Source organism: Erythrolamprus reginae, chromosome 1 (genome assembly GCF_031021105.1).
Source record: "Erythrolamprus reginae isolate rEryReg1 chromosome 1, rEryReg1.hap1, whole genome shotgun sequence".
NCBI lineage: Eukaryota > Metazoa > Chordata > Lepidosauria > Squamata > Dipsadidae > Erythrolamprus > Erythrolamprus reginae.
Window position 1 is genome coordinate 251,378,605 of NC_091950.1, and position 26,851 is coordinate 251,405,455.

A 26,851-nucleotide genomic window follows, 5' to 3' on the forward strand; every position below is an offset into this window, starting at 1 on the left:
CTGGGGGAGTGGGAGCGATTCCAGAGGCTGTGTGTGACTTTGGGGAACATGTGTGGTCCCTCTCAATCGATTCCCCCAGATGCGGAGTGTTTTCCCAGTTGCACACTGCTACAAGCTCAGAAGAGAAGGTGGCCAGGTGGGTCGGGGTGGCTGCGTGGGTTCTTGTTGTTCTCGGCGGGCACCATGGTAGCCATGAACAGCTGCTGGACAAGGAGGAGCATCCTCTGCAGCTGGGCCAAAGCTTTGAACGACACCTTAAAGCATTGATGGCGAACCTTTTTCCCCCTGGGTGCTGAAAGAACGTTGGCGTGCACTATTGCACATGTGCGAGTGCCCACACTCATAATTCAATGCCTGGGGAGGGCAAAAACAGCTTCTCTCACCCCCCGGAGGTCCTGGAAGCTGGAAATGGCTGTTTCTCAACTTCTGGTAAATCCAAAAGGCTCATGTTTTGCCCTCCCCAGGCTCCAAAGGTTTCCCTGGAGTTGGGGGAAGGTAAAAATGCCCTTCCCATCCCCCCGGAGGCTCTCTGGAAGCCAAAAACTGCCTCCCAGAGCCTCTGTGTGAGCCAAAAATCAGTTGGCTGGCACACACATGGAGCTGAGCTAGGGCAACGGCTTGCATGCCAGCAGATATGGCTCTGCGTGCCACCTGTGGCACCCATGCCATAGGCTCGCCATTACTGCCTTAAAGCCGCCTTCCACATTCGCTGTGAGGGCTTGCAGCTTATAATAAGTAAAATAATAAATATTAACACTAAAATTCCATTGGGGCCCATATCAGAGAGTTGGGAAAAGTGTGAAATGTTTACTTCTTCCTAGGCGGGGAGTAACAGAAAATAATTGAGAACCACTGTTGTAGAGGGAAGAGAGACGGGCCTTGAAGAACAGAAGGAAGAGCTTCTGCCAAGGCAATAGTCAAGATATCAATAGCAATAGTACTTAGACTTATATACCACTTCTCAGTGCTTTACAGCCCTCTCTAAGCAGTTTACAGAGTCAGCATATTGCCCCCAACAATCTGGGTCCTCATTTTACCCACCTTGGAAGGATGGAAGGTTGAGTCATTCTTTGAGCTGGTGAGGATCAAACTCCTGGCAGTGAGATGAATTAGCTTGCAATGCTGCATTCTAACCACTATGCCACCACTGCTTCAGAGAAAAGTGAATCTTAGCCAGGGCCAGAAAAGTAGTGTGAGTAAACATCTCAGACGATCCCTTCCCCAGTTCACACAAAGATAAAGGGAAGGAGAGAAGAAGCACGTTCAAACTTGCAAGATTCTATTGCAATAGCTTTACAAGATCTTGTCAAGATCAAAGGAATATACAGCTATTTTGTTCTACTTTTAAAATTAGTAGAGGGATGTTTTTAAAGTCCCTCCCCACAGGTACCAATCTCATTGTTTTGACGTTGCTAAGGAAACCAGTGCAAAAGGAACCAAAGATGGATGGAAAGAGACAAAGATTACTTTAGTTCTCCCTTTTGTCTATTTAGAAGAATCACTCACTAATTCATCCATAATTTTGTTTGAAGGGAGAATAAGGCAAGGACAACAGTGGTTTATTTATTTTTTTAATTTACTATTATGAGCTTTAAAAAAAGAAACAATACACAAAATTATAAAAGAAGAAAAAACTTTTTAAAAAGGAAGCAAAAAAATACAAAATATATATTTGCAGACATACATATACAGTGTTCCCTCGATTTTCGCGGGTTCAAACTTCGCGAAAAGTCTATACCACGGTTTTTCAAAAATATTAATTAAAAAAATACTTCACGGGTTTTTTCCCTATACCACGGTTTTTCCCGCCCGATGACGTCATATGTCATCGCCAAACTTTCGCCCACCTTTAATAGATATTTTTAAAATAAACTTTAATAAATAAACATGGTGAGTAATAATCTAAATGGTTGCTAAGGGCATGGGAAATTGTAATTTAGGGGTTTAAAGTGTTAAAGGAAGGCTTGTGATACTGTTCATAGCCAAAAATAGTGTATTTACTTCCGCATCTCTACTTCGCGGAAATTCGACTTTCGCGGGCGGTCTCGGAACGCTTCCCCCGCGAAAATCGAGGGAACACTGTATTAATAAATTGAAACTGATTCATTACAATCATCTCTAGCTATATTAATTAATATTGCAAACTGCTAAATAGTTGGACTTATATATTTGCATTCCAATGCTGGACAATATGTCATTGGATTCTGTGTTTATTCTGTCTGTCCAAAGTCAATTCCCATGTGATTGAGATAAATCTCAAGCTGAGTTAATATATGTTATCAGTTCTTACCAAAATGGAACAAGATGGAATGTTTACATAAGGTGATAGTTTCGATGCATCTCCAACAACATAAATGCAGTATTATTTTTTGTTGAAAAGGAAGCAATCTAAAAATCTATTGCTTTTTTAAACCTCTTTCCTTTTTTATTGGCTAAAATAAGATATTCAAGCAACAAAAGAAAAAAGAAAAAATGTTTATGTATAAAAAAAATAGGAATGAAAAATTTAAAAAGCAAAACAGACAATAAATATAAAAGGGGCATTCTGGCAGCTTCCTCTCTTTTTCCCCCAACCCCCAATTACTACCTAGAATCCTAGATAGAGGTAGGAACAATTGTGATCCAGTTTCAAAATGTTACTGAAATATGACCAAGAAAAGCTGTACCCTGTACAGATCAGAACTACAGATAATAACATTTGCCAAAATGACTTTATGAATATGAATTCACTTCATATCCTTTTCAGTTGCTGCAACCTCCATTAATAGCTGCATATAAATAGTTAATTTCTGCAAGCATGCAGGGCCATACTTGTAATGAACCAAGGGGAAATAAAATATAATACCACTGAGGATGAAGAGTATAACATAGAAGAACTCGAGCTGTGGTCGGTCAATGATGGGTGTCAGTACCAGGTAGATAGATATCATCAGAAAAACAATTGGTATGATAATTGGCACCTGGAATAAGAAGATACATGTTTATGGTCACTGTATAATTTGTTTGGGCAAGTTTTCCAAGAAGACAATGATGGCATCTGACCATTGCCATTTCATACTCAGTGAGAAAAGAAACACAGTTTCGTTCTTCATAGTTGATGAAATAAGAAGTACCTCGTATCAAAAGTCATATTATCCAGATATCTCATCAACCAACTTGCCATGATTATTTGAAGGATGCTCCATAAATTTTCCAGGTGTCTTCCAATAATCAGCATACATGGCATAGCCACTGAACAAACTCGGTCTCCATTGAATGTTGGATGTTCTGGCCCTCCCATCACTCTTATACTTCTCTTTTAAATTTCCTAGCACTTCTGTGAATTTTGGAATGTCCCCAAACCTGCTAATGTCTCCCTCTGGAATATGAAGGATGCTATTTCAGCTACATGATATTCAACAACGGAGATAGAAATAGAATAAAAAGGGGGCTGCACAGTTTTAGTGAAGTTTTAAACCAAGAGGTTTTTAAAACAAAAACAAAAAATCGAACAAACACTCCAGTCTCTTTATCTTGCTCCTCAAGCTTCAAGAGCAGCAGAAACAATTAAAATTAATTTTAAAAAATAAGTCAAAAAATCATAAGCAGGAGCACTGATTTTTGCCAAGAATAACAGCTAAAAGAAGGTAGGAAGGTTCTAATACTAATGGTTTTCCCCAAAAGTTGAAAGTACAGTTTTCCAAATAGTACTGACTATAAATCCTATAGTTTTCTGCAAGTGGCTGAAGCTGAGAAGAAATGAAACATTGGATGACACCAGCTTGTCTATTGTAAGTTGCCATCTTTTATACTCCTAGTCGTTATTTATGTAGTTTGCTATACTTTGTTACAAAGCATAACATTTCAATAGTATTTCAGTTTCTTATATTTTATGGGATCTTTGGATTTATGTAGTATAGAACAGCATGTATTATATTTTATTTTTCAATGAATTTACAGACAAGCGAGTGGGGGCAGGGGAATAAACAAGTTAGAGGGGCATTTTAAACAACTTTTTCTGAGATATATTGGGATGCTAAGATGAATAAAAATAACAAGCATCACATTGCCTGGAATGTGTCTTATAGACTGGATGGGACCCCTAGGTTGTTAAAATCTGCTCTCCTCTTATCCAAATTAGCCCAATTAGACCAGTGTTTTGATTATAAATTTTGAATAAGAATATCAGCCCTGGGTCACATGATTGTTGTGTTGTGAGCCGCCCCGAGTCTACGGAGAGGGGCGGCATACCAATCTAATAAATAATGATGATGATGATGATGATGATGATGATGATGATGATGATGATTGCAAGGAAACTAACAATGATGATTTTAAACAATTAGCGAGATAGCCCTTGTTTAGTGAGTGCCTTTTTATTTTTTATTTTTCAAAATATTTTATAATGTTTAATTTTCAATATAATTTGTTTAGTGACTGCCTTTTAAGCAACCATTCAGAGTTATAACAATGATTTTTTTTAAAGTAATTTTGTGACCAATTATCACATTTAGAACCTTTGCAGGTCAATAAAGCAAAGGAAAGCTGAAGTAAGATCATAAACATGGTCATAGCTTTATTAGGAACAGCTGCACTTAAAAACTAAGCAGCTATTCCCAAATATGGGTACTATATACAGTATATTCCCACATATGGGTACTATATATATATGCAAAGTGATGAATCTCACCCTCATTAATCCATATCAAACTTGTAGTACCCCTTGTAGTTCATAGTTATTCAACAGTTTAATCTAGAGTACGAGAAAGGGGTTAAATTCCTCCTTTGGCCCTGATCTTAATTTCCCTAACCACCATCTTCTCCCAGTAAAGGCGTTCCTGGTCACAAAACCTGCCTAATCATATGTAATGGTTGATACATCATGGCTATCAGGTCAGATGACCAGTCTCCTCTGCTAGAATGTCATGGGACAAAGATCAAGCAATCAGATGAGAGGCTATTGCACTTCCAATAGTTTCTTATCATTCTTAGACTGAAGCATTTCAAACAATTAGTTCATGTGACAAGACAAGGAAGACTGTGTGGTTCCTAAGAGTCAACCTTGAATATAGAAAAGGACAAGAGGTAGCCGGGAAATTATGGACCGCCAGAAAATATAGCAGTCTTCCCAGTTTGGCATTCAGATCTGTAGAACTGCAACTCCTACATGTTTGTAGAAAGTTAATAGAACAGTTGTAATTCTATCTATCTCGAGGATGCCAGTTTGGGGGGCGGAGGAAGAAAATTCAGATTATGAACATTGTCTTCTGCAACTAAATAAGAGAAAAGAAGAAAAAAGAAAAGAGAAAAAATGGATTTTATTGTTTTTATACAGTACTAACCTTGTAAGATCTTGGGAGTTCTGGATTCTTAATCTTTAAATACAGGAGACTTGCAACACTTATCCCGTTGAAAATCCAAGCTGTAAAGCTATATAAAGGAACATTTAGTTTCAGCCGTTCCATGTGTGATCATGCAATTTCTGCTGCTATTAAAAATATACACCCAGATACCTCCCCCTTCCTCCATATATATAATGTACACACACACACACGCTCGCACGCACGCATGTATGTATGTATCACATTTTTGCTGAATTTTTTAAATTAAGGGCGACTAGGATAGCACTATTTCAGCCACTATCCAACAGAAAAAAACATATATATATACACACACACTATATATATGTATGTATGTGTCACATGTTTTTGCTGAATTTTTAAAATTAAGAAAGAAAAAAAACAGAAAACAGAAAAAAACATATACAGTATATACTGTATATGTTTTTTTCTATATATATATATATACACACATACATACATACATAAATTCAGCAAAAACATGTGACACACACAAACACACACATATATATATATGTATAAGAAGAATATACATAATATACAGGGGCGGATTCCCATTCCCACTGCTACTGGTGTACTGCATGCACATCTTTGCTTCTGTATGTGTGCACGCACCTCCCAGCCTGTTTTTGCTTCTGCGCATGTGCAGAAGCAAAATCTTATGAGGGGATGTGAGCGTGCATGAGATTTTGGTGAGTTTTTATTTCTGTGCATGCGCAGAAGCAAAAAAAAAAACCAAAATCACTCACATGTGTCCCCTTGCAAGATTTTGTTTCCTGCGCATGCGCAGAAGCAAAAACATGTTTGGACGCACATGTGCACATGCAGGAGAAATGAAGCTGCACACGCAGCGCAACTTTCGCTACTGGTGCGGCGTCCTTATCCGGGACCAGCTAGCTCAGCTGCAAGCCTTTAAAGCAGCCTATCCTCCATTCGTTACTGCTCGGGTTAGGGGAGAAGGTCCGACTTGGGCAAAACTACCGCCACCCGCACTCACTTCCGGGTCTTTCAGCAACCCGCGATGCACTGAAGCCATGAAAGGTGAATCGCAAAGTGGTGAGGGATCACTGTATTGCCTTTATTTAAAATGTTGTGTCCAGTTTAGAGATGTATTGCATGGCATGCAGGATGAAAAAATGTGAATAAAATAAATAAGTAACACTAACAACTAAATAATACCATGCCCCCTCCCACTCTCTGAAATCTAGGCAATGTCACTTTCATGTATAAAAATAATCAAAAAGAGGCTGCGTGGTCAATTTCATTAACTAATTCGGAGTAGCTAGAAATACCCACCTGAAAAGGTTCACTATCTTGTTGAAACTCCCAGGTATTACCATTATTATCGACACCACACAAGTAAATATGAGAGCGGGAAAAGGTGTAAAATAACGTATGTGAACCATAGATAGAAAGTCGGGCTGAAAAGGAAGACATGAAAAACAAAAGACCATAACTAACTATGCTGGGAGGTTTGCTTTCCTCCTTCACATCTGTCCAGCTCTCCAAAGTTTTAATGCGTAAAGGAATGAACAGGAGGTCATGCCGCGAGAAATATTTTGAAATCTCAAGAGGCACAGTAAGTTCTGTTGTACCTCATTCATGTCATTCGGAATTTCACAGCCGTAATGGTCTCTCTATTGGCAGTCCACCAAATTTATTTCTTACGTGTTAATTTCTCTAGAACAGTGGTTCCCAAACTTGGCAACTTTAAGACTTGTGGACTTCAACTCCCAGAATTCCCCAGCCAGCTATGCTGGAGGCTATGGCTTGAAGTCCATAAGTCTTAAAGTTGGCAAGTTTGAAGACCACTGCTCTAGAACATTTTATCTTTGAACTAAACCCATTTGAATTAAAGCCTACTGTTTTTCAGGAGGACATCAGGGTAGGATGCCTTCCGCTTTCCTCTTGTTGAATCAGGACAGAATAGCCTTCCTCTTTCCTCCTGTTGAATACTTGCACACTAAGTTCTGGTAGTGTTAGGAAGTTCAAAATTCACAGCTCTCCTGGCAGAATATAAAGCTAGCGAATATAAACCGCTAGGCCCAAGCTGACACCTCCATCCTATAGCTCTTTTCAGTGTTCCCAGCCAGCTGTTGGACTCCAGAGCTAGAATCTTATAAGCTACTCCAGCGTAGAGAAGGGAGGAAGAGAGTAATCATCAGATTGATAAAATGTGGGTATCAATCACAAAATAATTGATTTATAGCTCATACTATAACATGTATTCACGATTGAATTTAGTAATAATTGCAATTGCATTTCTGGTACAATTTTGTGTAGGAGGGCAAAGCGTGCTATTAACGTATAGAAGAATTGGGCATGTAGCTTCTGCTGATAAAAATCCATATCCATTTTTTCATTGAACAAGAGAGGCGCGCAGCAGGGTTGTGACCAGAAACTTACAACAAATTCCCAGAAGCCTCACTTATTTTCTATTGATTCTTTAGTGTTATCTATATACAAATAGATTAAAACTCAAGACATTAGAGCCAAAGTAAATATGTTGTTCTCAATTCCCATTAAGATAACTATTGTAGCAACTACTGTACCCTATTAAGTCCAAAAAGTTTTACATACAATTAATTTATACACTGAGGCACATGCCTGCTCAAAAATAATTTAATTGGATTTACTTCTGGGTACATAAGTATAGGATTACATCCTAAATCTGGATTCAATTTTATGTATTTCCAAAAATCCAGTAGCCTAATATTATTTATCTATCTATCTATCTATCTATCTATCTATCTATCTATCTATCTATCTATCTATCTATCTATCTATCTATCTATTAGATTTGTATGCCGCCCCTCTCCGTAGACTCACTGACATATATGTATAGCTAATATAGCTGACAGCTAAGCAAACAGTCTTAATTTTAAAGAAGTTCAGGACCATTAGTTCGTTCAATTAACAGAATTTAAATTGTCAAATTGGGTGAAATGAGTTACAGGTAATTAAAAGTGTCAAATCTTAATAAAGAGCATAGGTTATATAAGGAATTTATGGCATGTGAAGCACTGTGTCTTTCATTCTCCCATCCTGCCAGTGCATTTTATTTTATTTTATTTATATATTGTCCTATGGGTTGTTCCTGGTTCAGACCGCTTCTTAGAACCGGTAATGCAGGCAGCAGGAGGCTCCGCCCACCTGCCCGGGATGCTTCTGCACATGTGCAGAAGTGTTGCATGCATGAAAATGGGTAGTAAAGGGTTTTAGAACCCATTACTGTTGCACACCCCTAATAATATGCAACCGCTGACTAGAAGACAAATTTATAAATCCACAAAGGACCCAAGGGGGCCTGGAATAACAGTAAAACATTCTAACATGAAAATGATTGATTAAACAATAATACACCCATGAATATAATGGGAAAAACAGTATGTTCACAGTCCTTACCATGTGGCCTTCTCTTGCTGCAATGTAGCACACCCGGCTTCCGCAGAAGAAAGTTCCATTAACCGATCCAAAGCAAGAAAGGGCAACTGCCAGGGACATCAGCCATACCCAGTTGCCCAGGACTTTATTTCTTTCGAAGGAAATAAAATAAAATATTACCAAAAAAGGAACCATGGTGGATTGGATACAGTGTTGGTTAAAGACCAAGAAGGCCTCAACTCAAGCTCAGATTCCACCCTGTCACTTTACATTTTTACTTGATTTTCATAATTTATTTTATTTATTTTATTTTATTTTATTTATTAGATTTGTATGCCGCCCCTCTCCGTAGACTCGTTGGTTGAAAGAAATCTGTATGCCAAGTTAACTCTGTTCTCCATCCCTTTTTAGTCAAATTTATGGCTTTTCCATACTGTGAATCTCCATGTTGCAAATCAATAGTAGCTATCAGTTTCAATAAAGTCTAATTAAAAATGTTAAAGTATGGTAAAACATTAGTTTCAGAGTTAACTAGAATTGGTGGTTATGCCACTTTTAGAAGGAATATATTTAACAGTGTAGAGTTAAATTGGTTCCCAACGTGGGGCCCACGCCCCACAGGGGGGCAATTTCATTTTTAATGGGGGCAATTGGAACCCTGTTTAAACCTAGTTAATGGCTTTTTAGGCTTCCTCCATGTGAGTTGTTCATTTTTTGAATAATAAGGATGTATTCTTATGTTTTCTTTGATATGTTGTGAGCTGCCCGAGTCCTCGGAGAGGGGTGGCATACAAATCCCATAAATAAATAAATTTTAGAGTTGCTTAGGTGGGGCATGGCCAAAAAAAGGTTGGGAACTGTTAGATATTTGCCTGGGTGACCTACCCAGACAGAGTAAAAGTCAAAAGTTCAGATTTGTTTATTGCATGTTGATTGGTTGCCTTCTTTTGGCGCTTAAAATGTATCTTTGTAAAACTGCCTGTTGCTGGGCTAGATTGTACAAATAGGAGAACTGTCATTGTATAGAGCTCTCAATACTCCATTGCTTGTTGACTGAATTGACTGCCTTGTCCTGTTAGCAAATAAACCTTGCTTGATTCAACCTTGCTTTGAGAGTTATTACATTGGCGACGAGAAGGCCAACCCTCCATGTGCTATCATGGCTACTCCGTCGGTAGTCCAGCCATCTGAATTCTTCGACCCAGAAAGAATGACCTGGACAGCCTACATGGCGAAGTTTGAAATATTTTTGGATAACCACTGCTATAGAAGCTTCAGAGTGCAATTCAAGTGCAAGTGGGAAATACACACCATCTCAATGATTTCGAAGTATAATTCCCATCAGTCCAATCAAAAATATTTGGAAGGGAAAATTTCAAAAAGGGTATCCTTGCCTCAGAATAAGAGGATTTATATGGTTCCATTAACAAGGACTATCAAATCTCGACTGCATCAACACAAAATACCACTAGTAGCCAAGAGAATTTCCTTGCTGTCTTTGCTGACATTTAGTAAATCACAGGGATTTTTGCAGCCCAGGTTTAAAAGCTCTACATTCATTCTTTAGACATACCCTGTTTCCCCAAAAATAAGACGTACCCCGAAAGTAAGGCATGTCAGAGGTTCTGCAGAATTTGCTAATATAAGGTACCCCCCGAAAATAAGGCCTAGTCAAGTTTACATACGGTACGATGGAAAAACATACGGTACCATTCAAAGCTGTTCATAGCGGTACCGTAATAATGTGGCGTCCCCTGCTGGCCCTTTCCATCGCTTTGTACCGTCCAGTACAGCAGACACAGTCTGCTGCTGTCTCACCGCCATTACAGTCTCCACTACAGTGCGTAGACTGTAGTTCCTCTGGTGGCCAGAAGCTGCAATAGCGGGAATATACTGTTGTACCATATAAGTGCCGTTGTTTGTGTGTGGGGGTGCCATACTGACAGGTACCGTACTGTAATTAGTGTACCATACGGTACACTTTCTTTGGGGGTGTCAGCTTTTCTGCTTGTGAATTTGTCTTATTTGAGAAATATAAGGCACTTCCTGAAAATAAGACGTAGCACAACCTTTGGAGCAAAAATTAATATAAGACAGTGTCTTATTTTCGGGGAAACACGGTAGTACATGCAGGCAGTCTTCAACTTATGACCACAATTGAGCCCAGAATTTATGTTGTTAAGTAAGAAATCTGTTAAGTGAGTTTTGACCCCATTTTATCACTTTTCTTCCCACATTCGTTAAACGAATCACTGCACGTGTTAAATTAGTAACCTGGTTGTTAAGTGAATCTAGCTTCCCCATTGACTTTGCTTGTCAGAAGGTCATAAAAGGTGATTGCATGACTCCGGGACACTTTAACTGTTATAAATAAGAATAGTTGGCTGATGTCTGAAGGTAAATCACGTGATCATGGGGATGTTGCAGCAATCATAAGTGTGAAAAACCAAAGGTGGGTTCCTCCCAGTTCGGACCGGTTCTAAAGAACCGATAGTAAATTGGCGGCGTGCATCACTATTTATTTTTTATTTTTTTTATTTATTTTGTCCAATACATAATACACATTGAAGATAATAGATATGTAGTAATATAAATAAAGAAAAGATATAAAAGTATAGGTGAACATATTTGAAAGGAAGAAAAGATAAATGAGATAAGGAGAGACAATTGGACAGGGGACGGAAGGCACACTGGTGCACTTATGCACGCCCCTTACTGACCACTAAGGAACCTGGAGAGGTCAATTGTGGATAGTCTAAGGGAAAAATGTTGGGGGTTAGGGGCTGACACTACTGAGTCAGGTAATGAGTTCCACGCTTCAACAACTCGGTTGCTGAAGTCATATTTTTTACAGTCAAGAATCAGCAGTGACCCAGGCCTGCAATGCCCTGAGTTGGTTCTCCAGGCAGCGCCATAGGAGCCACCATTTTGTTTTTAGCTGTGGATAAAGTACTAAGCATGTGCATGCCCGCAAAGCTTGTGCACCCACTCCTGAGCAAACTGGTAATGGAATAAACCAGAACCCACCCCTGTGTCAAATCTTCAAAACTGAGACTCGACAGCAAAGGATCTTATTGTCAAGCAGCTTCTCAGCTTGTGTGTAAAATTAAATTCTTCCTTGACTAAGGAAAAAAAAACTTTTAAAAAGTATGCTATGTTTGTCCTTCGATAAGGAAGAATCTCTACTTGTAATATTATTGCAAGTCCTGATGAGTTCTTGAACTTCTATTCTCCCACCATTAGAAAATCAAATCTGAATCTTTTTAACATTCATAATCCAGAAATTTAATATGAACCATACCAAAGGCCTTCTCAATATTCAACAAAATTAAAACAGATGAGTCCAATTGTCTGCAGCTATTTCCAAAATGTACATCATTAATGAATATTATAGATGCCAGCCTGTCGGTTTGTTTTTATTAATCCTGACTGAATTGGATAAAGCGAGTTGGACAAATTAGAAATGACACTATGTTTATACAATAACCTCTTTTTCAATGTCATAATTAATATCTTTGCATCTACGTTAGGCAACAATACGGGCTCATTGCTTGCACATCTGGCAGGGTCTTTCCCTGGTTTTAATAACATGCTAATAAGTCTCATAAAATGAAGAGTGGATTGTAGTGAGATTGAATGGCTCCTTAGAGTTCTATAATAATAATAACCATTGGCTCTGGCCAATCATATTTTTCCCCTGGAGAGGACTTCTACAACATTAGCACCTGATGTGGAATTGCAGAACTCTTCTATATTTTGTCTCATTCTTCTTGGCAGCTTTATTGGGGTTGAAGGGGGAGAGTTAATTGATTTGGGCTACTTGTGTTGGGACAGGTAAAAGGCTGGGGAAGGAGGTTAGGATCAGAATTAGGTTCCTACCGGAATGGGGGAACACACCGCATCAGTAGCGGAAATGGAACTGCGCGCACAGCTCTGGGTGACCAGCGAGTGTGCATGCACAACCGAGTGAGATTTGGCTTCTGAGCATGTGCAGGCAGCAAAAACATGTGAGAGCTGGGGTGGCACAGCAGGTAGAGTGCTGTACTGCAGGCCACTGAAGCTCACTGTAGATCTGTAGGTCAACGGTTCAAATCACATCACTGGCTAAAGGTTGACTCAGCCTTCCATCCTTCCGAGGTGAGTAAAATGAGGACCTGGATTGTGAGGGTAATATGCTGGCTCTGTTTAAAAGTGCTATTGCTAACATGTTGTAAGCCACCCTGAGTCTAAGGAGAAGGGCGGCATAAAAATAAATAAAATAAAATAAAATAAAATAAAATAAAATAAAATAAAATAAAATAAAATAAAATAAAATAAAATAAAATAAAATAAAATAAAATAAAATAAAATAAAATAAAATAAAATAAAATAAAATAAAATAAAATAAAATAAAATAAAATAAAATAAAATAAAATAAAATAAAATAAAATAAAATAAAATAAAATAAAATAAAATAAAATAAAATAAAATATAAAATAATAAAAAACTAAAATAAATAAAATCAAACAAAACAAATCAAATCAAATCAAATCAAATCAATAAATGTGCATATGTGTGAGATTTCAGCGAGTTTGGGCAATTTTTTGCTTCTGCGCCTGCATGGAAGCAAAAAACCACCGAAATCTCGTGCCCATGCATTTTCTGGCAAGATTTGCTTCCTGCGCATGTGCAGAAGCCAAATCTGGCTCTGACGCACGTGCCCACTGGTCACCCAGAGTTGCATGCGCATCAGCACTGGCAGCAGTGGTAAGTTGGAACCTCTGCCTGGTTAGGGAGAGTACTGGCCAAGAAGAAGTTGCAATTGTCAAGATAAAGGGAAGATCTCTGAGCATTGTGTCTGTATGGATTGTATATTCTGCTGTGATTTGCCTTGTTATGTATTGTCTCAGTGATGGGCTACCAAAATTTTTACTACCACATGGTGGACATGGCTTATGCATTTCCTTTCAACATCTTTCAGTGCAAATTGGGTGCTTTGGGGCAGAGCTCCATTTTCGCTACCCTACTGCATCCCCCCATCCAGGCAGTAGCCCACCCTTGTATTGCATGCTTTGGATTTTGTGGGCTCTGATTTGTAGATGGTGGAGAAAGTTTCTCTCCACTTTTGCCTGGCAGAATTGTTGTGAATGGTTTTGAACAGATTGCTGACCCCTGTAGTACAGCTGAATGGAGTGAGGAAGGATTGGGGGAGGAGAGAGATGGGATATTGGCCCCTGAGTAGGTCAGATTTAGGTCAGGTTGAGGTTAAGAGTTGAGTTGGGGGGATTAAACTACAGCACCATTAAACTTGGTGTTCACTTCCAAGTAGTTGTGCTGTCTGGGCATGCACAATATTATCATTTGTCCTTTGTTGTAGTCAGATTAGCCCAATGATGGGATTGGCCCTCTGGAATGGACAGTTGTTTGCATCCAGTTATTTGAGCTTCTAGAAAAAAGTTTAATGGTGGGAACTTTGGTGTGTGTGCAACCATGAAGAGCTGAGGTGGTGCAGTGGTTACAGTTCAGCACTGCAAGCTACTTCAGCTAACTGCTGGTTGTAGTTCAGCAGTTCAAATCTTACCACCAGCTCAAGATTGACTCAGCCTTCCCTCTTTCTGAGGTGGGTAAAATGAGGAGCCAGTTTGTTGGGGGCAATATACCGACTGTGTAAACTGATGAGAGAGGGCTGTAAAAGCACTATGAAGCGGTATATAAGTCTAAATGCTACATATTGTGTGGTGATTTTTTTAAATGTATTTTAAGATATCAGTGTTTAACATTATTGTGCTCTATTTAGTATGGGGAACTGCTGAGAGTCTTTTGTGATTTTGCCAGAGCATAAATCTGATAAATAAATTAAAAGTGCCAATTGAGCTATGAAAGTTTTGTACCATCCAATTGAAAATCCATCTGAGCCTATAGAGAATACTGCCATAGATTTAACTGCCTTTTAATTTCTTGTAGCATCAGTGATAGCATCAAATTATCTTTATGTTTTGGGGAAAGCTCTTCCATTTCAGTAGGTTTACCCAAATTAATCTGTTTGGTTGTAAAATCTTCTCATTTGTATGACATAGTAAAAATAAAAACCCTGATAGTTGATATACTCCATATTACAAGTTGCCCTCAATTTACAAGCACACTTAAGCCTAGAATTTAGGTTGGTAATGAGACATTTGTTAAACGAATTTTGTCCCATTTTACAACCTTTCTTGCCACAGTTAATAAGTGAATCGCTGCAGTTGTTAAATTAGTCACATGGTTGTTAAGTGAATCTGGTTTCTTCATTGACTTTATTGATCAGAAGGCCGCAAAATGGGACCATTTGACCCCCAGGACATGGCAGCCATCATACATATGAACCAATTAACAAGCATCCACCTTTTGATCATGGGACTCTGGGGCTGCTGCAGTCATAAGTGTGAAAAGGTCATAAGTTACTTTTTTCACTGCCGTAACTTTGAACAGTCACTAAAGGAGCTGTTGTAAGTAGTGGACTACCTGTAGTAAACAACTGGCTACCTCTGGGCTTAATTTCAGAGAAAATATTCAATTCTTTTTGTTGTTTCATCTGATGGGCAACTAGCTTTTCAGCTTCCTCTCCAAATTCTCAAAATTATGCTTCATATGGTACAGTGGTTAGAATGAAGTATTGCAGGCTACTTCAGCTGACAGCTAGCTTCAGTTCAGGAGTTCAAATCTCACCACTGGCTCAAGGTGGACTCAGCCTTCCATCTTTCCGAGGTGAGTAAAATGAGGACCCAGATTGTTGGGGACAATGTGCTGACTCTGTTAAACCCCTTAGATAGTGCTATGAAAGCACTATGAAGCAGTATATAAGTCTAAGTGCTAAAGTTTAAAGTAGAGATTTTCCCAGATTTACCAGAGTTGTCAATTGGGTTTCTAATATAAATCTGTAATAAAGCAGGCTTTAGCTTTTACATTAAGCTGAGTGCTCTTACGTTTCTCTCAGACATAGCAAAATACCGTTCCACTAAAAAAAATATGCCTTTAAAGTTAGTGGGGCTTCAATTAATTTCATTAGGAAATTAATTGAATCGATCTCTCAGCGGCTTTCGATACCATCGACCATGGTATCCTTCTGCGCCGGTTGGAGGGGCTGGGGGTGGGAGGCACTGTTCTTCAGTGGTTCTCCTCCTACCTCTCTGGCCGGTCGCAGTCGGTGTTAGTGGGGGGTCAGAGGTCGGCTCCAAGGTCTCTCCCTTGTGGGGTGCCTCAGGGGTCGGTCCTCTCCCCCTTGCTATTTAACATCTACATGAAACCGCTGGGTGAGATCATCCAAGGACATGGGGTGAGGTATCATCAATATGCCGATGATACCCAGCTTTACATCTCCACCCCAGGCCCAGTCAACGAAGCGGTGGAAGTGATGTGCCGGTGCCTGGAGGCTGTTGGGGCCTGGATGGGTGTCAACAGACTCAAACTCAACCCGGATAAGACGGAGTGGCTGTGGGTTTTGCCTCCCAAGGACAATTCCATCTGTCCGTCCATTACCCTGGGGGGGAATTATTGACCCCCTCAAAGAGGGTCCGCAACTTGGGCATCCTCCTCGATCCACAGCTCACATTAGAAAACCATCTCTCAGCTGTGGTGAGGGGGGCGTTTGCCCAGGTTCGCCTGGTGCACCAGTTGCGGCCCTATCTGGACCGGGACTCATTGCTCACAGTCACTCATGCCCTCATCACCTCGAGGTTCGACTACCGTAATGCTCTCTACATGGGGCTACCTTTGAAAAGTGTTCGGAAACTTCAGATCGTGCAGAATGCAGCTGCGAGAGCAGTCATGGGCTTACCTAGGTACGCCCATGTTTCACCATCACTCCGCAGTCTGCATTGGCTGCCGATCAATTTCCGGTCACAATTCAAAGTGTTGGTTATGACCTTTAAAGCCCTTCATGGCATCGGACCAGAATATCTCCGAGACCGCCTCCTGCCGCACGAATCCCAGTGACCGATTAGGTCCCACAGAGTGGGCCTTCTCCGGGTCCCGTCAACTAAACAATGCCGGTTGGCGGGTCCCAGGGGAAGAGCCTTCTCTGTGGTGGCGCCGGCTCTCTGGAACCAACTCCCCCCGGAGATTAGAACTGCCCCTACTCTTCCTGCCTTCCGAAAACTCCTTAAGACTCACCTTTGCCGTCAGGCATGGGGAAACTAAACATCTCCCCTGGGCATGTTAATTTATACATGGTATGCTTGTGTGTGTGTTTGCTATTACATGGGGTTTTTCTTAAATCGTTAAATATTTTAATTAATTGGATTGTTGTGACTGTTTTTACTTGTTGTGAGCCGCCCCGAGTCTTCGGAGAGGGGCGGCATACAAGTCCAACTAATAAATAAATAAAATAAATTAAAAATGCCACTTTTTTCCTCAATATATTTTACATAAGAAATGGTATTTTTGGAGCTGAAATTTCTGAAATCTGGTACGGTTATATTCAAATGTAAACACTGGTTGTTAATTTCAGAAAGATAGGTGGCACAGTGTTGTGTAAACAGAGCAAACTATTTATTTATTTATTTATTTATTTATTTATTTATTTATTTACTTACTTACTTACTTACTTACTTTACTTTACTTTACTTACTTACTTACTTACTTACTTACTTACTTACTTACTTACTTATTAAATTTGTATGCCGCCCCTCTCCGCAGACTCGGGGCGGCTCACAACAGCAACAGAAAACAATATGTAATACAAATTCAATAATTAGAAAGCTAAAAACCCATAATTTTAAAAACATGCACACAACATACCATACATAAACAGTATAGGCCTGGGGAAGTTATCTCAGTCCCCCCATGCCTGACGACAGAGGTGGGTTTTAAGTAGTTTGCGGAAGGCAAGGAGGGTGGGGGCAGTTCTAATCTCAGGGGGGAGCTGGTTTATAAGGAATAATGATGTGCCTTTCTGAACACAGGGAGCTGACTGCTGACTACGGAAGTAAAGCAGCAAGGGATTAATGCATTAGTGCAGGGCTAGGCAAAATTGGCTCTTCTATGACTTGTGGACTTTCAGCTCCCAGAATTCCTGAGCGAGCATGATTGGCTTCAGAATTCTGGGAGTTGAAGTCTACAAGTAATCGAAGAACCAACTTTGCCTACCCCTGCGTTAGCGCATGAGTGGGGAAACTATTGCCCTTTTGTGACCTGTGAACTTCAATCCCCAGAATTTCTGAGCCAGCCGCAGAGTTGAAGTCCGCAAGTCATAAAGGGCCCATAGTTCCTCACTCTTAGTGCATTAGTGGAACACATACACACAAAGGATCATTCATAAGATAGATCAATCACTAAGAATGAGATTGTATCATAAAGGAAGAAGAGGAAATGATAACACTAAAGATTTTTCTCAAGCTCCATGTCCCATTCAGACAATATGACTGAAGTATTTTATTTGTTTGTTTGTTTGTTTATTTATTCGTTCGTTCGTTCGTTCGTTCGTTCGTTCGTTCGTTCATTCATTCATTCATTCATTCATTCATTTATTTATTTATTTGATTGATTTGTATGCCGCCCCTCTCCGCAGACTCGGGGCGGCTAACAACAGTAACAAAACAGTATAATCCAATACTAAAAACAGTTAAAACCCATTATATAAAAACCAATCATACATACAGACATACCATGCATAAAATTTTAAAGGCCTAGGGGGAAAGGGTATCTCAGTTCCCCCATGCCTGGCGGCAGAAGCGGGTTTTAAGCAGCTTACGAAAGGCAAGGAGGGTGGGGGCAATTCTAATCTCTGGGGGGAGTTGGTTCCAGAGGGCCGGGGCCGCCACAGAGAAGGCTCTTCCCCTGGGTCCCGCCAAGCGACATTGTTTGGTTGACGGGACCCGGAGAAGACCCACTCTGTGGGACTTAACTGGTCGCTGGGATTCGTGCAGCAGAAGGCAGTCCCTGAGGTAACCATCATTACTTCAATACTTCAGTCATTCGTTTCCTTTTCCTCCCACAAAAGAGTTGTACATAAATGCTATTGGCTTTAAATATTCAGCAAGGCTGAAACTATCATACCTGTAGGAGATGGAAAGTATTTTTGAGGGCAGGTAAATGAAAGCTAGAGAAAATGTAGCCACCTACGTTGAACAATCTGATAAGGCCTTAGTGTTTAGCATTGCTCACCCCCAGGTAATGGCAATCGCACCCGAAGTCAGAAACTCGACAGAAGTCATGGCTGAAAAATAGCTGACGTTTACTAGCAAATAAAAGCAGGTCACCAGAGGAATAGCAATCATCAATGCCCTTGGCAGAGTCACCTGGAGAGAGAGAAGAAAATAAGATGCACAGTGATGAGCTATGTAGATGTATGACACTGCGTAACGTTTTGATACTGAGTTCTAAATATATAAACACAATTTCAGATATTTCTCACTTAGTCAAAAGGCAAAAGCGGAGGAGAGAAAATACAAAGAGTTCACAACACAGAAACCCCTGCATTTCCATATGCAAACGCAACACCAAACAACAAATGTGCAGCTATGAAAACAAAACGAGACTAAAAGGAACTCTGTATGCAATACATATTTCTTATATTCCTTCATCCCCATTTCTCCTTTAGGGGAAATATTCAATCCTGCCTTTTTAATATTTAATATTCAATCCTGCCTTTTTAATATTTCCCAAAATATTCCATTCTTCTAGGAGGGGATGGGGCTTCCTAGACAGCAATAGAGGCACCCTCTAGGAGGGAAATCCCAGCTGTTCCAGGACCAAACCACTCACAAAAACTCTGTAGAAAGCACAGATTATATCTATCTATCTATCTATCTATCTATCTATCTATCTATCTATCTATCTATCTATCTGTTAGATTAGATTAGATTAGATTAGATTAGATTAGATTAGATTAGATTAGATTAGACTAGACTCGGGGCGGCTAACAACAATAATAAAAACAGCATATAGCAAATCTAATATTTAAATTACTAAAAACCCTTATTAAAAACCAAACATACACACAAACATACCATGCATAAATTGTATAGGCCTAGGGGGAAGGTATATCTCAATTCCCCCATGCCTGATGACAGAGGTGGGTTTTAAGGAGTTTACGAAAGGCGAGGAGAGTGGGGTCAATTCTGATCATGTGCAAAGATGGACAAACACACTAGAGTTGAAGGACAAATTGGATACAGATTATTTTGAAACCTGGGATAAATTATATAACTAGATGGAAGAAAGGAGAACCAAGATTAGATGTTAGCGAATATGATGGGGAGATTCAAAAACTAATTCAAATCTAGATGGATATTGGGAAAATCAATAGGAAAAAAAGGAATGACTAATATATATAGATAAACTTTTCTTACATTTTTCACTTGTTTGTATTATGTTGCATTATTGTATGTATGTCTTGTTTTTAACTGTACTTTAAATAAAAACTTTTTAAATATATATAAAAATAGGTTAGACCAATTAGAAAGGCTGGGGGCAGGGAGGAAGAAACTGTTAATTTGCTAGCTCAAATTAAAGAACAGCAACAACAAATCGTTTATTCTGGAACTCATATGAATGACCTACAGGAAGCTCCCCAGGATGAGCTATCATCATTCATGTCTGGAGAAGGATAACTGTTTCACAATGGGCTGTTTATATTTTCCCCTTCCTTAAAGGGAATTGTTATGACTGTGTCAGGACAATAAAAGACTGGTTATGGGAAGCCCAGCGTTAGGTCCTTAGAGACTTTGGGTGCCCAAGAATAAAGACAGATATTGAGGATTATGTTTCATCCTGTCATGGGATGACAGATAAAGTTATTGAAAACCAACCACGTGCAGCAAACCAACACCTTGGGATACATTATCAATAGATTTGATTGCTAATCTCCACCTGGTATAGGTGTATGCCAGCATGTTTTTAATGTAGTGCTTTAATTGTTGTAGCTTTATTCACACAAGATTTTTTTTTTTGCTGTTTTAACCAATGGTGAAATCTACATTTTTTACTACCGGTTCTGTGGGCATGGCTTGGTTGGTATGGTGTGGTTTGGTGGGCATAGCTTGGTAGGCGTGGCAGGGGAAGGATACTGCAAAATCTCCATTCTTTCCCCATTCAGGGGGAAGGATATTGCAAAATCTCCATTCCCACCCAACTCTGGGACCAGCCAGAGGTGGTATTTGCTGGTTCTCTGAACTACTAAAAATGTCCACTACCAGTTCTCCAAACTAAGAATTAGCCACAAGTAAACCAGTGCCAAAACTGACAGTAGCGTTTATAACGATTATGTAGTAAGAAAATCAATGTTTGAACTCTATTATATATTCTCCTTCCATGATCTGCAGAAACATACCTCTGTTTTTGGCATGGACCTACTCTTGCTGTTCCTAAGCAGTAAATTATGCAGCAATTTGTTAATATCTAAAGAAACATTAGCTAAAGAACATGGACAAAAATGGGGAGAAAGTCCACTGAATAACAAACATCATTCTTAGAATTAAGTCAAGAGTTTCTGAAGCCTTCAAATAATTGTAAATGGAATAATTCATTAGGTATGGGAACCTGTTTATTTCTTTTAAAAATATTTGCTTACTCTTAATGCATTTAGAAATCCAAGATTTCACATGTTACTTGTGATAATTATTCCGTATTGGAATTATGTGGTAGTAATTAGTAGCATTAAATTTGTGTGTGTGTGTTGTGTGTGTGTAACATATTTTTGCTGATAATGAAAATGAATGGAGACTAATATAGATCTAGTTCAAAGGATGGAAGGCTAAGTCAACCTTGAGCCTGGTGAGATTTAAACTGCCAAATTGTAGGCATCTGGCAGTCAACAGAAATAGCCTGCAGTACTGAACTCTAATCTACCAGGGTGGTAGAGTCACAGGGAAATAGGCAGAGCTATGGATGGGTGTCACCAATGGGCACTATGGTGCATGGACAGGTGGTTGGGTGCTTGGGCCAAGCAATGGACAGGCAATAAAGCAGCAGGAGTGATTTGCAACTTCCTGCTAATTTTCCCATTGACTTTTCTTGTTGAGAGTCATCAGAGAAAGTCATAGATAGCAACTAGTGATGGGCGAACCCAACGGTGTTCGGGTTCGGCAAGTTCGGATGAACTTTACGCAAAATTTGGCTGAACCCGAACCGAACCCAAACTCGAACCCAAACGGGGAATCCCTCCCACAAAGAGATTCTGGGGGCGGAGCTTTGACGTCACTGGCAGGTTGCTAAGGACGCCAAGGTGATCACTTCCTGGATTCCATGGGATCCAGGAAGTGATCACCTTGACGTCCTTAGCAACCTGCTGGTGACGTCAAAGCTCCGAACACCGAACACGACCCGGAACTTTGCCCGAAGTTTCAAAAAATTTCGTGTTCGTGTTCGGCATACTGAACACCGCAAAATTCGGTACGGACCCGAATTGTGCGAGTTCGGTTCGCCCATCACTAATAGCAACTATGAGAGCACAGAATAGTGCAACCATAATAATTGTGAGCTGGTGCCCAAGTGCCTGAATCATGATAACATGACCATAGGAATGCTGCAATGGCTGCAACTTCTCAGACCAGTCCTAAGTTGTTCAGCTGAGCAATCATTTTAACAAATCCTTGGAACCCAAGGACTATTTGTATCTTAGCAATCTCTTGAGATAAACCAAATTAAAACCAATTATAAAATTTTCCATTCCCTTTCCAATAAATTCTGCTAAAGAAAATTCTTGGACAATCTCACTTTCTGTTGCAGTGAGTTACCAAGAGGTACTTCATACTATAGAACAGGGTGGTCAGAGTCACGCCATCACAGTGGCGTCACATGATGTATCATGACATTTTCCCCCTTCACTAAACTGGGCTTGGGCATGGCCAGCACATAATACATCTAGCCTTCGGGCCATGAGTTTGTCAGCCTGGCTATAGAGCCTTGAGATGCAACCTCACCATTTTCCTAATCCCTTTGTCTGAAGTGGTTAATTTGATTTGCTAAAACCTAAAGAATTGAGGACTTCACACTTCCCCGTCCAGATGTGCTCACCTATACTTCAACTTTATGGATGGTGTGTTTGGGTTGTATGACTGTTTTAATAGGTTTTTTTAAAAGACTGTTTTAACATTGGATTTGTATATGATGTTTTATTGTTGTGAGCTGCTCCAAGTCCTCAGAGAGGGGCGGCATACAAATCTAATAAATTATTATTATTATTATTATTATTATTATTATTATTATTATTAAATTGGCATTGGATAAGGGCAAAAGGAATTTAAGGGGACTTGGACTTGGATCACTTATGGCAACATAAGTACCTTAAGCTTATGACGTGTTTAACTCTGTTGCCAGATCCTGAAATTAACTGCCATAACTGCCATCTTGAGGGTATTGTCCTTTTTTTTTTAACCTCCCCATGGTTGCTGCTGGACAGGTTATTGATCTGAACAGAACTTTACACTAATTGCATTTATATTAATGCAAAAGAAAATTAAAAGGCAACTGTGTGCAACATAACTGTAGCCATTTTTCTATGTACCTGATATTACAATTCACAAAAGTTTAAGCTATTGGCCATTTGATGGCTTCAGCTTTAACAAGTGGCACTTGATTCATCAAAGCAGTCCTGTCTTTTTTTAGATCTCAGGGAAGCCTAAAAATGCATGAGCTTTGAAAAGAATGCCATGCTTAAAATTTTGCTCCGCCCTAAATACAGAGATACATTCCCACCCCCACTCTCCCAATTCTAGTTAATAGCCTAGGAAAGCCTTTTTGGAAATTGCAGCATTCTCCTATATTAAATTGTGCTGATGTAGAAGAGGAAGCAGGATTACCACGTGTCAGTTCCACAAGGCTTGGTAACCTCATGTTACGTGCATTGTATTCCATGTGTTCTAATGTGATGCAAATGTGATACTTTGATCAATTCATCAAAGCAACATTTATTGGATGCAGAGAACAGTGTTGCCCATTGAACCCCCACTAATTTAGAAATGTAAAGCAATATTCAAAGTTTTCAAATAGCACTACACTAATACCTAGATGAAGACTATATTCTGATCCAAGACAACTATAGACAACTATAGACACAATCTGAAGTTAGTTGGGGGAAAGATGAAAAGCAACCTGAGGAAATATTATTTTACTGAAAGAGTAGTAGATCCTTGGAACAAACTTCCAGCAGACGTGGTTGGTAAATCCACAGTAACTGAATTTAAACATGCCTGGGATAAACATATATCCATCCTAAGATAAAATACAGAAAATAGTATAAGGGCAGACTAGATGGATCATGAGGTCTTTTTCTGCCGTCAGTCTTCTATGTTTCTATGTTTCTATAGTATATTATAAGCATTTTCTTATCAATGAACCATGATGTCACCTAATCGCTTGATATTCTTTTGGTATCTCTAGCAAGCATTCCTGCTGGACACAAATCTCCAACAAAAAGAAATCTAGAAATTCTCATTTAAGATTCTCTTCTTAAGTCTCTTCTTGTAAGTCTCTTCTTTTCCTACCTATACATGTCTGTCATAGCCTTATTAGAACAATGCCATGCTATTAGTTTTACTAGTCAATGACTTTTACTTGTTTAATTTCTTTAATGAAAGCTGGGAACCTAATCTAAATAGACAGAAATGATCTGTACAGACAATTTCCAGAAAATTGGGTCATGTGATAAACCTTAGTATCAAATATGCAGATCTAAACTAATGATCAAACTATTTTCTAAGTCTGCATTACTATTAATATCCTTATCTTTGCCATCACCCATCTCTTCCCAGAAATGTCTGTATGACTGTAACTTTGTTGCTTGTATCCTTACAATTTATATTGTCTGGTTACTAATATAATTGGATTGCTTATTTATACCCAGACTATCATTAAGTGTTGTTCCTTATGATTCTTGACAAATGTATCCTTTTCTTTTATGTACAATGAGAGCATATGCAGCAAGACAAATTCCCTGTGTGTCGAATCACACTTGGCCAATAAAATTCTATTCTATTCTATTCTGTCTACAAAATGTCAAAATCGTATCACAATTCAGGTATCACCCATACATTAATCTGTAATGTATTGATCTATTTAAAAAATAAAAGCAGTCTTCACTCACGTCAGGTTTTTTAATTTCTTCAGTCACCGAGTTCAAGACGTTCCATCCATCAAAAGACCAGAGACCTTGATAAAACGCAATCCCAATAGCGCCAGCCTCCATATTGGTGTTTTGAAACGCATCTTGAAAACTGTGGGTTTGCCCCTGAGCAAGCAGCACTAGTCCTCCCACGGCGATGACCAATAGTGCCAAGAACTTGGCAGCCGTAAACAGGTTCATCATGGACGTCGCTAGCCTGACACTGAGGCAGTTGACCAAGGTCAGGAAGAGGATGCAGCTTATAGCAGTGCATTTGACAATGACCTGCGGAGGGGAGCAGCCAGAATAAAATGGCACCAGAGCATACTCTGCAAAGCTCAGTGAGATGGCTGCCACACCAGCAGGCCTGACCACAATGATTGTGATAAATGCAAATAGGAAAGCTGGAAGGGACCCAAAAGTCCTCAGGATGTAAATGTAGTCGCCCCCAGATTCTTTGATTAAAACCCCCAACTCAGCGTAGGACAGAGCTCCAAAGATGACCACCAAACCACAGGCTGCCCAAATAAGGAGACTACCACCAGGGCTCCCTATGTTATGCAGTACCCATTCTGGCGACATAAAAATACCTGATCCAATCATAGTCCCAGCTACGAGTGAGACAGCGCTGGTTAAGCCAATTTCTCTCTTCAATGTCAAGTTCTCTGATATCTCACTCGGCTGGGCGGCTGAGTTTTGGTGGTTGCTTCTGCTCTTCCCTAGGATAGAACTTGCCATGCTTGTTTCTTCAGCAGAGTGGAGCAGGGCTGGTCCATCGTGAGGAATAAATTACAATTCACACTTTGAGTTCAGTTAATGATTGCAGGCACTGAGTATCTTCCCACATTGGGCTTGTCCACAAGTAGTCCTCAAAGCCCTACCTTGTATAGGATGTTAATGTTATTTTCACTTGTAAGAAGCAATTTAGGATAGGAAACACAATAGTGAATTGTTTGAGCTCCGGGAATTTATCCTTTTGATTTCCTAGATAAGCAGAGAATCTTCCTGCTCTTGAGGGCCTTTTATAATCAGTTTGCATCAAGATTAGTAGTTGCTGTACTTAGTCCCTTCAGGTGATAAATGAAAAGCAACTGGGAATATTTTACATCCACCTTCTTACAAAACTATATCATAACTTAATGGTTTGAAGTCGTTGAAAGTCCCAGGAAATAAGTATGGTATTGTATACGACACATTGGCACTGTTCTCCTTTGAGGGAGAAGTCAATGGGCTGGGAAAACATCAAAGAGGACTTACCTGACCAGCCTGCAAATTCTTATGGAGCTAGATTCAGACCCAAAGAGATCCAGTCATGAGTATGTCAAACTTAAAAACTCTGCTTAATCTGCCATTTCACGGAATCCAGTGAGCTGCCCTGATCTATCTATCTATCTATCTATCTATCTATCTATCTATCTATCTATCTATCTATCTATCTATCTATCTATCTATCTATCTATCCATCCATCTTTCTTTCTTTCTCTTTCCTTCCTTTCTTTCTTCCATCCTTTCTTCTTTCCTTTCTTTCTCTCTCTCTATCCCTCTCTCTCTCTTCTTCCTCCCTCCCTCCTCCCTCTTCTGAACTGAAGGAGGTATGGTGAACATTTTCTTTCTTTTTCTCTTTCCTTCCTTCCTTCCTTACTCTCTCTGTCTGTCTCTCTCTTCTTTCTCCCTCCCTCCCCCTCCCTCTTCTGAACTGAAGGAGGTATGTGAACGTTTTCTCTTTTTTTCTCTTTCCTTCTTTCCTTCCTTCTGTTGCAATTATCTGTTGCAATTATTGGACGAGAATATTTATATGGCCAAATGAGAAACTTCTGTGAAAGGCCAAATTTCTCTTCCAGTATTTCTTCAACATCCTGGGCATATTTGCCTGGGCTATATTACAGGAATATAAAGCAGATTAATATTTAAACTCATTTTTGGCATTCCAGGGACCAGCAAAGCAAGTTTACAATATGGTGTGAACTTATCCAGTGTTCCAGCCAATCAGCCATGTCATCCTCTAATATATTCTTTTTCTTGACTATTTTGTTTTCATTTCTCCGGGCAGCCAGCTAGATTTCCAGGGTTG

At 39.6% G+C, this 26,851-nt stretch overlaps 1 protein-coding gene across 1 annotated transcript; it reads right to left on the reverse strand.

Annotated features, from left to right (window-relative positions):
- Nucleotides 1–1,595: 1,595 nt before the first annotated feature.
- Nucleotides 1,596–25,525, reverse strand: LOC139160544 (b(0,+)-type amino acid transporter 1-like). The gene is made up of 6 exons (XM_070738557.1): nucleotides 24,763–25,525; nucleotides 18,843–18,976; nucleotides 8,745–8,874; nucleotides 6,636–6,760; nucleotides 5,322–5,409; nucleotides 1,596–2,960 (listed from the first exon to the last, which is right to left on the reverse strand). The coding sequence occupies exons 1-6, from the start codon at nucleotides 25,516–25,518 to the stop codon at nucleotides 2,727–2,729; spliced, it is 1,467 nt and encodes a 488-aa protein (XP_070594658.1). The 5' UTR covers nucleotides 25,519–25,525; the 3' UTR covers nucleotides 1,596–2,726.
- Between the last annotated feature and the right edge of the window lie 1,326 nt (nucleotides 25,526–26,851).

What these genes read in the sequence shown, in the direction of transcription:
- LOC139160544 (XM_070738557.1), bottom strand. Translation starts at nt 25,518, where the DNA reads ATGGCAAGTTCTATCCTAGGGAAGAGCAGAAGCAACCACCAAAACTCA. An exon ending in GCGATTGCCATTACCTGGGG is followed by an intron (nt 8,875 to 18,842) that starts GTGAGCAATGCT and finishes TTCCTTCGAAAG; the next exon opens with AAATAAAGTCCTGGGCAACT. An exon ending in AAGATAGTGAACCTTTTCAG is followed by an intron (nt 5,410 to 6,635) that starts GTGGGTATTTCT and finishes TCCTTTATATAG; the next exon opens with CTTTACAGCTTGGATTTTCA.